Genomic DNA, 10334 nt, shown 5'->3' with positions numbered 1-10334 from the left:
GCACACCTCCACGCTTACAAGTACACATGCAGAGCTGGTAAATGCTTCAGGTTTTCCCCAATGTAGCCTGTTGCACACACACTTTGCAGTACTCGATAATGTAGTTATACAATCACATACTTTTTTTATCAGAGTGGTATGTTTCTTATTTGCAATGTGGCTGGACTCAGTTCTGCGCTTGCCTACGCTGACAGCTTCATTTTGCAACTTTTTTTCAAACCTGTTTTCCATGTATAAGACATAGGTTTAATTAATTTGTAACGTGGACCACCAAAAACTTTCCAGTGGAAGTGCAAACTGTTCCAGGAATCCCACATGTGCAGGTTGTTGTAAAGCACATATGAACTCGCATCACTTAATCACGTTTGGTGGCTCTTCAGACGTTTATGGATCGTAGGCTGAAAAAACAACTACAATCACAGCTTCATGCAGAAGCTGCTCACAAAAGCTGTGTTTGGTCACAGAAATGCTTGAGAGAAGAAAAATACAAGGGTGGGGAAGGAAAGCCTGTAGTTTGTTTAGAAAGCTGACCCCTGTGCATGTATAGACATTTATAGGAAAGTTTGTGGAGAAAAATAATTACTCAGCAGAACGTGGTTAGTTCAAAGAATAAATTTTTACTGTATAGTAACACCCGGCCAACTTTCTGACTTGCCTAAAGGGCCAGCACCAGAACCAGCAATCCATAATCCATTGCCAATTGAGGGCAAAGGACGGCACTCACAGGTAATGCGCTTTTCAGCCAGGTGAAAGACGTCCTTGTGCTTATGAAGAAGCAGACTCAGGGTGAAGTAAAATTAAATTAACAGCCTTAATGAACACTGTTTGGAAGCCACTGGAAAGCAAATTGCTGCAAAGAACCAGCTGGATGTGTACCAAGAAAGACGTAATGGTTAGCAGAGACCCAGGAGGAAAAACAGCAGGCCAAGTCCTCAGGAAAAGCCATAAGATTTTAGAAAGATAAGGGAGTAAAATCTCTGGAAACATTATGAAAAGATTCTTCTTGCGAATACATGGGAGAAACGTGGACCTCTGCAAAGGTATCTGTGGATTTCACAGTCGTATCCGATCGCTGCATGACTGATACACTGACAGACCTCTGGAAATCAGTGGTGTTCCTCCAAACTCACCTGAATGATGCCAGTTTAGTCCATCCATAGGGAAACTGGGATGAGTGGACAGCCCCCTCAGCTGAGACGCTTTCTCAGAAAAATCTGCTGTGAGATACTGATAAAACCTGTGGGGTCATTTTGAGATGATACGTACGGGAAGAGCAGCTGCCATCGCAAAGCAGCCTGCATGGCATTACCCAGGGCGAAGCCGCAGCCCCGTGGGAAGGGTGATTTACGTTTCCAGGGGCTTGCGCAGGACTGCTGGTGTGACTGAGGCTTGCAGCCACCCTCGCTCCCGTCCCCCGAGGAGCACGCCGGCAGCAGCATCGCACAGGGTAGGCTCTGCGCAGCCCAGTGATGCTTTTTAGCAGTATGGGTTCTTTACCCTGCCACGTAATGAGGCCAGCGGCCTGAGGGATGTGCTGGACAGCCCATTTGTGAGTAAAGAGACGTCTGCTCTGAGGTCAGACAAGATGTACAGTCATGAGAGAAGAACCCACAGGGCACTCTCCAGGCACCTCTCCTGCAGGTAGTATCATGGTTCTTGTTTTGCGCTTGCTTATGCTGCTTGAGGGATGCTCACCAAAGCGGGTGAGGAAGTTCAGGGTATGAGAAAGTACAGGAGAAGTCCTCACTTCCTCCAGGAGGGAGGTTGGTCCTGCAAAGCATCCAGCACCTGGGGTCCTTTGAAGCTCCCAGGCACTCTGTGCACATCTATGTGACCATGTTTTCATGAGCAGCTGATGGCCACAGAGTTTAACTCTTCATAGGGCTGAGCCTTGTTGTTGGTTAAATCACTCATAAGAGGTCTCAGCTACTCAGAAATCCTTCCACAGGCAAATACACAACTTAAAGACCTGCACATTTCTGATAAGAATACGATAGGCACCATTTACCCAATTTTTCTGTTCACTTTATTTTGCCGTCTAGTTTGTGAATATCACTGCTTTATATTCCTGTTAGAATTAAGAGAAGATGAAAATAAGAAGCAAATGAAAAGCAGATCTCTTGCAACGATAGGACTGAAATGAAGACAAGAAAGATGACAAGAGGAGAAGCTCTGGTCCATCACAACATTCAAAGCATGTGGCTACCTTTGCACAAGAAGTCCGTAGGGCATTGCCTAATTTTTCACAACGGACACTTCATCAAGTGCTTGGCTGAACTGTGTCTGTGAAAAGAGGTGGAGAAAGCAGAGGAAAATGTAAATCCAATATATATGACCAAAATACAGTGCTGCTTTCTTCTTGCCAGACTAGAGGTTGGATTTTTTTTTTTTTCTAGTGACTGACACATAACATGTCTGTGAAAAGAGGTGGAGAAAGCAGAGGAAAATGTAAATCCAATATATATGACCAAAATACAGTGCTGCTTTCTTCTTGCCAGACTAGAGGTTGGATTTTTTTTTTCTAGTGACTGGCACATAACATACATTTTTTCTTTAGCTTGAAAAAAGTTAGGTTTAGGGTTGGGGTTTTTTTTTATTTCCTTGGGGGACAAAACACAACAACAACAACAGTGTGGGCTTGAATTACAGTTGATGAACTCAAATAATTTCTGCAGCCCCCAAAATATTTGGAGAGGTCAACAAAACCACAAACTCCACAGGGCTCATCCATTTCTGAACGCAGCTTTCTTGAGCCAGAGGCAAACTGCCCCGTTGCTTACCAAAGTGATATTTATCTAATTGTTACTAGCAAATGCTTGTGGGGAGAAAAGAACAGCACATAAACCCCCAAACCCAGACCAAGAGCAGCACGAACCGCTGGAGCCCTGTGCTAGCATCAGCAAACCAGTGTCCGTTTGCCCCCGTCGTGGCAATATCGGAAAGCACGAAGCTTTTCTGGGTCAGATCCTGCTCTCATTTTCACTGCCATAAACGAGGCCTCTGAAGCTGAGGGAATTGTTGGCTGACCGACTGACCGGTGGACTGCAGGCAGAATTCAGGTCTCCTTGACCTGATCAGAGCAGAGGAACTTGTCCCAGGCACACCGCTGAGACATACCAACCCATTGTTTAACCATATTGAGAAATAGCAAAATAGGCTTCCCTATCATTTTTCACCTCGCTCAGATTTGATCAGAGATATAAAATAAAGACACGAACACCCATTCTGGCTAAGTTTCCAAAATGTCATTCGCACGATGTTTACCTCAGGAAAACCGATCCTGCCGCTATCTTTGTACTTTATCTGTCGCGCTCTGTCTCCTCGCATACTTACACTCACCATCGCAGCTTCCAAGCATTCTCCTCTAATTAATCAAAAACCCCGTCCTTTTGTTTCCTAGGTCACGAAGGGAGAACAGTAAATTAAATAAAGATATCAGCTGAGTATGGAAGCTGGATTTCTACCCAAGGCACCTAATAATAGCGGCACGATGCAGGCAAAGTCAAAACTGATATGGTTTTATATACACAGAGGCAAACAGTTGAGTGTGAAGAAAGTAAACATCAGACAGCATTCAAACAGCGGTTTATCCAGCTCATTCTGTGTTTGTAAATACAGAAGTGTGTTGTGGTGGCTATATTTATCCTAACGTAAGGAAACATGAACAAAGAGGCTGGTATTTGGTAACTTCTATAGGCAACATTAGGACATCCTGCATGAATTATTTTGGGGCAGTTCATGATAACATGGTACAGATTAGAGTTGCCTTTTCTGGAAAAATTAGGTCAGAATTATGTAGATAAGATGGAAAGAATTTCAGTAGCATTGTAGTATTTTCCTGACTTGAAGCCTGACTCACACGTTGAAGCTTTGTTTCATTGTATATCTTGTTTTGACATAAAGTCAAAACAGTCTTTATCCAGAGAAAATAAAAATAAACCAGCTGAGCAAGAAAGAATTACACAGAGCATTGAATAAAAATAAGTACAGCAACCTTAATTTCGGAAAGAGAGAGTTGTCTTTTCCTGTGAAACTTTTTGCAATTTCAGAAAAGGCCGTGCCCAACCCAGGAAAAATCAGAGGAGGGAGATACAACTTGGTAGCAGTTCGGGAATGTGGCCTTTCCTCGCTCTTCATCCGAGCTGGAATCTCAGCCATACGTCAGGTGTGTTTTGGCACTATTAGAGTACGGCTGTCCTGGAAAGTGGTGGCCTTCTTCTCTCCGTTCTTCCCTTTGTCCTTCCTGAATTTCATCCTGGATTAGAAGAACCTCTCACTTAAAAAGGAGATAGATCATGGCCATGAAAGGTTTACTTTTCAGGAGAAGAAGTGAGATTAGCTCTAGTTAGGAGAAGGAGAACCCTGACTCTGCAGCCGTGCCTCTGCAGTCAGCACAATTTTTCCATTGGCTGCAGGTAGAGTATTTTTTTCGCTCAGGTCGTTTATTATAAGTAAGAACGTACTTTTACACTGCTCTGTGTTCAGCACCAGCACATACCAAGCCTCTCGTTTTTTCACCGAGGGCTCTGGCCTGAGTTACTGAATCCGTTTCTGCCACGGAGCTCACTTTGAGAAGGAGCAAACCTCTGGGTCAGAACCTGGTACTTGTATGTGAGCCAGCCTTAAGATAAAATGCTTCAAGTTCCCTTTTGCTTATTCAGTGAGACAAACAGACTGTTAAATTCTCGTTTTCGGTCCGGCTCATTAATGCAAACGAGGGTAAGCGGCAGTTTATGCTCCTATGCCAGAAGGTAAGTAGCGTGGGGTGCAGGGCAGGGACCATCCCCTGCTGCCCCCGCCGCACACGAACGGGCCCCGGGAGCAGGCTGGGCGGCGTGAAATGGCTTCGGCCACTTGTCCCGAAGCCTGCAAGCCCCTGGCATCGGGACAGCTAACCCTCCTTGTGCTCTTTGCATTGCCACACGGGCTCGGTGACGTGTGGGGCTCTGTGGCCCGTGCCTTCCCCAAAAGGCCAGTGGGTGCCCATCACTGCACAAAGCTGCAGCACGAGCAAACAGCCGGGTCAGTTTAGGGGGAAGGAAAGGAGGCTGAAAGCCAGCTCTTGAGTCCTGGCATGAGCTGAATAAATCCTAGAAGGAACAGATTTATTTTTAGGATGGTCTCTCAAGAATCCCTTAAGCAGTTGGCCAGGAATTTGGGCTACTAAAGCCCACCCACAGCATCATTTAGCCTGGCCACCTACAAAATCCAGATAGCCAGCCTTAACAACAGCACGGGCGCTGCTGCAGCATTCCTCTGCTACCAGAATCGCTCCTCTCCTCCCGTTCTCTTCTGGCAGAGAAAACAGCAGCAACTGGGATGGGGCTGTGGGTGCGGGGCCCCTTCGCTAGCAGGGGCACCCTGTGGGTGCACCCACGCGCCTGCCCCTCCGGCCGGGTGAGAGGCAGCCCCTCGGCTACTTGTTTGATTGTTTTCCCTGCCAAAAGCAACAACCAGTGGGGGAAGAAATGGAAAACCAGGGAGTGTCAGTGCGGTCTCTTCACACCTGACAGAGGTCACTGGTCCACGCATGGCCTGAGCAGCGAGCACAGGCGATGCAGAGATCAAAGGGCGGCTCCGGGGGCCGCATCCTGCCCTGGAGAAGCACAGGGGCTCCCGGTTGTATTTCAGCTATACATTTTGTATTGCATTTGTTTGTAGAAGTTTGGGTTTTATGGCTCTAGCCCTTTCCTGAGCTTGGGCCAGGCTCCACTGAGGTCTTCATCTTGAACTTGCATGGGCTGGGCTGAGATTTTTAGGATAGCACGCTAATAAGTAACACAGCACTGCCCCATCCAATACAGCCCACAAAGCATCCAGTGTGTGTATTTCCTCCTCTAGTTCATCTATATCCAACCCCTCATTGGTCATATTTTAAGGGTATAGTAAATCCAACATTAGAATTTGTACTATTGGATGAAAAAGACATCAGCTGTGTGAGAATGCTGCTGCAGGATAAATTCATTTGGCCAATTCAAACTTCACCGTGAAGTTCTGATGAGCAAGCTTGAAGCTAGAACAAGTGTAATCTGTTGTCTCACATCTGGCACAAACTTTGTGTTGCGATCTGGCTAATCTGACAGAAAAGCAATTGTGTGCACACACTTCATCTCGGTCAGCTTTGTACATGTGGCAATCTACCTCCATGATCATGGAGCCACGGCCTATGGCAAAGTGGGGCATATGAAAAACAAGGCAATACAGTAATTAAAAATATTTATTTCTGAAGATAATTACCTTGATAGGCACAAAGCATTTCCCAATTTCATACAGAAATACATAAAACATGCATAGACCAATATGGCCTGCTTCAATGTGTATTCAACATGGTAAATATAATGAACTTGTGCGAATATAAATACAAAACACAAAAAATAAGCACGTATGACTCAACCTGTCAGCAAATTCAACAATGTGAACAAATTCACTGCTATAAACATTCACCCAATATTAGCCTTTTGACATAATTCAAAACAACCCTTTGTCTTGACACATTTCCACCAAACAAGGCACAGAAGAGATCTCACAACAGCCTCTGGTACATGCCCACTTCAGTGCATTTTTGGTGGCATGTAAGACACAACAACCTCTGTTATTAGAACTTCAGTTAGCCAAATATCCTTGTTGTGGGAAACCTAGTAGTGTCCTCTAACTTTTATGTTATGTTGGAGAGTCCTTTGGTATCCAAAGGACTTTGACTATGCAAACAACCACAGTGCCTAACCCACATTCAGATAACTCTGGTTGTACAAGTAAACTAGACTTCTGAAAAAAGGCAAAGGGTTGCAGCTGATTAGTAAAGGCAATAACAAGGTGTAAAAATACTCTAGCGGGAGTGCAACAAACAGTACGCGAGGTAGACATGTATATATGCAGTAAGTCCTGATTAAAGTAGCACTGTGGCTGTCATTTTTGCATTTTAATCAACAGGTAGAGTTTTTCGCTTTGAAGTTTGTCCACTCAAGACCTTGCTTTCTGTCCTTTCTAAGCACATCTGTGAGATCTTCCTTGCAAGATGCTTTTGATGTAGACCCTGAAAGCTGCTCAATTGGTGGGTAACATTCCAGAAGCAAGATTCAAACGATTCTTCAGAAAGATGGCTTTTCATGTATGTTACTGCAGATTCCCCTTCACCCCCTCTACCCATCCATCTGAATTCCAAAATGATGAAATCCTTTGCTTTTATACCTCCAAATACGGGACTTCCTTAGTGTTTTTCTCTGCTGCGCAACCACTTGGATAGAAAGGCCCTTCGCTGTCGTGGAATGTTAGAAGTTCAGAGAGTTTTGGTGACACCTTGTCAGCAAGTGTGATGGAGAAAGATTCAGGTGATCTTCCCACTAGGATGCTTTCAGGCTTTCCCAGATGCTTTGCCTTTTGTTCACCCTGTTATGTTTCAGCTTCCGCCCTTTCTGGAGCTCAGCCTTCAGCTTAGCAATACTGAAGGAAGCTTTGATGCTGTTACCGATGGCTTCCAGCCTGCAAAAACAAGAAATATACGTTTATCGTTACAATAATGAAGATGCATCTCCAGCATGCAGGCGTTCAGTTTTTGATTAAACCAACCCCAGCCTAGATTTCTGCCCTGGAATCCTCTGAAACTGCCGATGGCTATACCTCTGTCAGAATTATGCTAACTTCAGCCACTTGGAATATTGGATTCAGAATTTAAATGCAAACACTAAAATAAGTCAAAATATACATTCAACTATAGATGCCCTACACTTCCTCAAACAGCATGTATCCAATCAAGAGGCCTTCAGTGTCACTCTTTTTGGCTGTTTTGTTTCTTTTCGGTAAACCCGATCCTGGTTCCAATGAACGGGTAAGTAAGCAAGCCAGCCCCATTTTAAAAAATTATTTAAGATTTCCATGGCCTAAGTCTCACTCAAAATCATCAGGCTGCCTGCACCCATAAATTCTGTTCTGCTTGTGAAAGTGGCACTAAAGAGCCTTCTTTAGTATGGGCAAACTTCTGTGTGCCGTACTTTTACACGGGCATACGGCCGAACACAGAACGCCGGAGCAGATACAGCTGTACTAACACTCAGCTTCAAAGTGCCCCTCTGTGGGGTCCGCAGCTGCCCCCGGTCCAAGGCACCCCGGTCTGAGCTGCCCTGTGGAGCGACACCGCTGCCTGCTGCCACTCACCTTGTTAGGCACGGGCCTCAAAGGGCAGTCCTGGAATTTACTCCTAATCTCAAATATTAAATTGGGCTTCAAGATTAATTTAGTCTTCGTTTTCCCTTTCCTCAACCTTTTTGCAGTCATTTCCATCACTAACATCCTGTACTCATTTTACACCCGTTTGTCGGGCAATGTAAGAGATAAGGCAGGTAGAAATCCACCTCCTGCATTCGAAAAAGCCAGCCACATCAGCCAGAAGAAAGAATATATTCAAAATCTGGATAGGTCAATAAATGTTCTTTTTTCCCCTCCAGTAAAAGGGAGTAAAGTATCTAAGAAAAGGCATTCTGATTCAATTTCATATTAGAATAGTTGGGACATAATATTTTTAAGCATTTAAGATAGTGCATGAGCACACTAAAACGACAGGCTCTATTTACTTCTCTCAGTATTTCACGATTTCCTACTCTACTGAAGCTTGGTGTTATCTTTAGGCCTACAACTAAGCCTCCGTCCGCTAAGCAAATGGAGATGCCAGGCAGAGCTCAGCACCCGTGCCTTCGCAAGCTAAGAGCCCACTGCATGAAGGAAAGCCCCCAAGCTGTCCTCACTGCTTCCTCCCAAACTCTGACGCTGAAACCACCAGCTAAGGCCAGGCTGACCCGAAGGCAGGTGAACCGTGCTCTCTGTTGCTGCTCCGGGGAACTACAAGAGGATGAGAAGAAACCCACCGCTTCGTTTTCTTGCCGTCAGCAAGCTGTCGGTTCACGCATTTGGGTCCGATGCAATTGCCAGCTTTGTTGCGGTGACGCGAGGTCTTCTCCACTGTGGACTGAGCCCTGTTCAAAGTGAAAAGGCGCTGCTGTTAAAAAACCAGCCAAGTCTGCAGCCCACAAGGTGAGGCACCTCATCCACCACTTCTCAAGGCACATAACAAGCGATCTTTCTGGGCCAAACCATAGCATGTATCACAGCAGTGTGAGCGCTCAGGGAGGAGGCAAGCCTTTGGGGAGATTACTCGCTCAGCAATGCCAAAATGAGTAAGTCTACCACAACCCATCCATTTTACATGCACTGCCTTTTAAAGAGTAGCAACAATAGACGCACCAGAGATCTTTTCCTGGCTGGCAAAAGTTCAGACATTTCTTGTCCTTCTGGTTGGCACATCGGCATCTGCTGCTAGGTTCAGTGAGCATCTCCGGCACCACGTCCGTCAGTGATCTCCTGGATCGAGAAGGGCCTCCCAGACCATACGGAACGGTCTTCCTATGATCACAGAGACAACGTGACAGTCATTCAAATGATTCTGTGGCTTCAATACAGCAGGGTACTTTGGGCAACCTTATCAATGGGATTGATGGCACGAGTAAAGGTGGTGGGATTGGGAATGCCTCGTTGGTCACAGTTTCCATGCAAACGCTTCTGATCGTCCTGCAACACATTCACTAGCATGGCTACTGGCAAGGCTAATGACCTTTTAATTCTGATTTCATAAGGCTGCTGTGCCTCCCTGCGTGATAGAAAGCAATAAACCCCCATCTCTTTGAACTTTGGTAACTGCCAACACTGAAAGCAGCAATAAAAGTGAGGAGCAGACCCTCTGCGCTCAGAGGAAACCCAGCAGCAGAACAGATCGCCAGAGTCAGTGTTTGCAGCACTAGGTGAGGCGCTGGCTCACTACTTTTTGGTGAGGAGGGAGCAGAAGTGGACACTGTACCTAACCCTGTTACCACGTGGGATGCATTGATTTGCAGCAGAGACCAGCAAGAGGCAGCCAGGAGCCACCCCGGGTCACGGTAAGCCTTCTAGCCTCCTAACTTGTCGGAAAGAAAAACGGTCAGGCAAATCCAGGCTGGCAAAATCATACTTTTGGCACTTTGTCTGCTTCTGATTCATAGCGAAAAGCATCCCGCAGCCTTTGCTGAGCGGCACCCAGAGGAAATGCTCCTGCCCAGATTTTAGGAACGCAGGTGTGTGAGGGCTATTCGGAGCTATCTGCTCGATCCAGGTCGCCAAATCCTGCTTGCTTTCTGCCGGGGAACAGTCTCGCCGCTAAACTCGGCAGAAAGGGAGGAGAGGGGGGGAAGCAATAGGAGAGACCGTGCAAGTAACCGTTCCTTCCTCCCCTCCCCGTTTCTGCAGGGCGTTTGTCCTTCCCAAGGCCCCCCTCCCTCTGCCCCCACCCCGGTCCCCTCACTCACTCGGGG

The 10334-nt window shown here is 46.1% G+C and overlaps 1 protein-coding gene across 1 annotated transcript; it reads right to left on the bottom strand.

Moving 5' to 3' along the window:
• Window positions 1–7340: 7340 nt before the first annotated feature.
• EDN1 (endothelin 1) lies at window positions 7341–9393 on the bottom strand (the record flags this gene model as incomplete). Its single annotated transcript, XM_009704776.1, has 3 exons — window positions 7341–7479; window positions 8859–8966; window positions 9235–9393. Coding segments are annotated over 3 exons (406 nt in total), but the record flags the coding sequence as incomplete, so codon positions are not given.
• Between the last annotated feature and the right edge of the window lie 941 nt (window positions 9394–10334).

The sequence above is a fragment of the Cariama cristata genome, unplaced genomic scaffold (assembly GCF_000690535.1).
Source record: "Cariama cristata isolate BGI_N322 unplaced genomic scaffold, ASM69053v1 scaffold8427, whole genome shotgun sequence".
In the NCBI taxonomy this organism is placed as follows: domain Eukaryota; kingdom Metazoa; phylum Chordata; class Aves; order Cariamiformes; family Cariamidae; genus Cariama; species Cariama cristata.
This window is presented reverse-complemented; position numbering and strand designations above follow the sequence as displayed.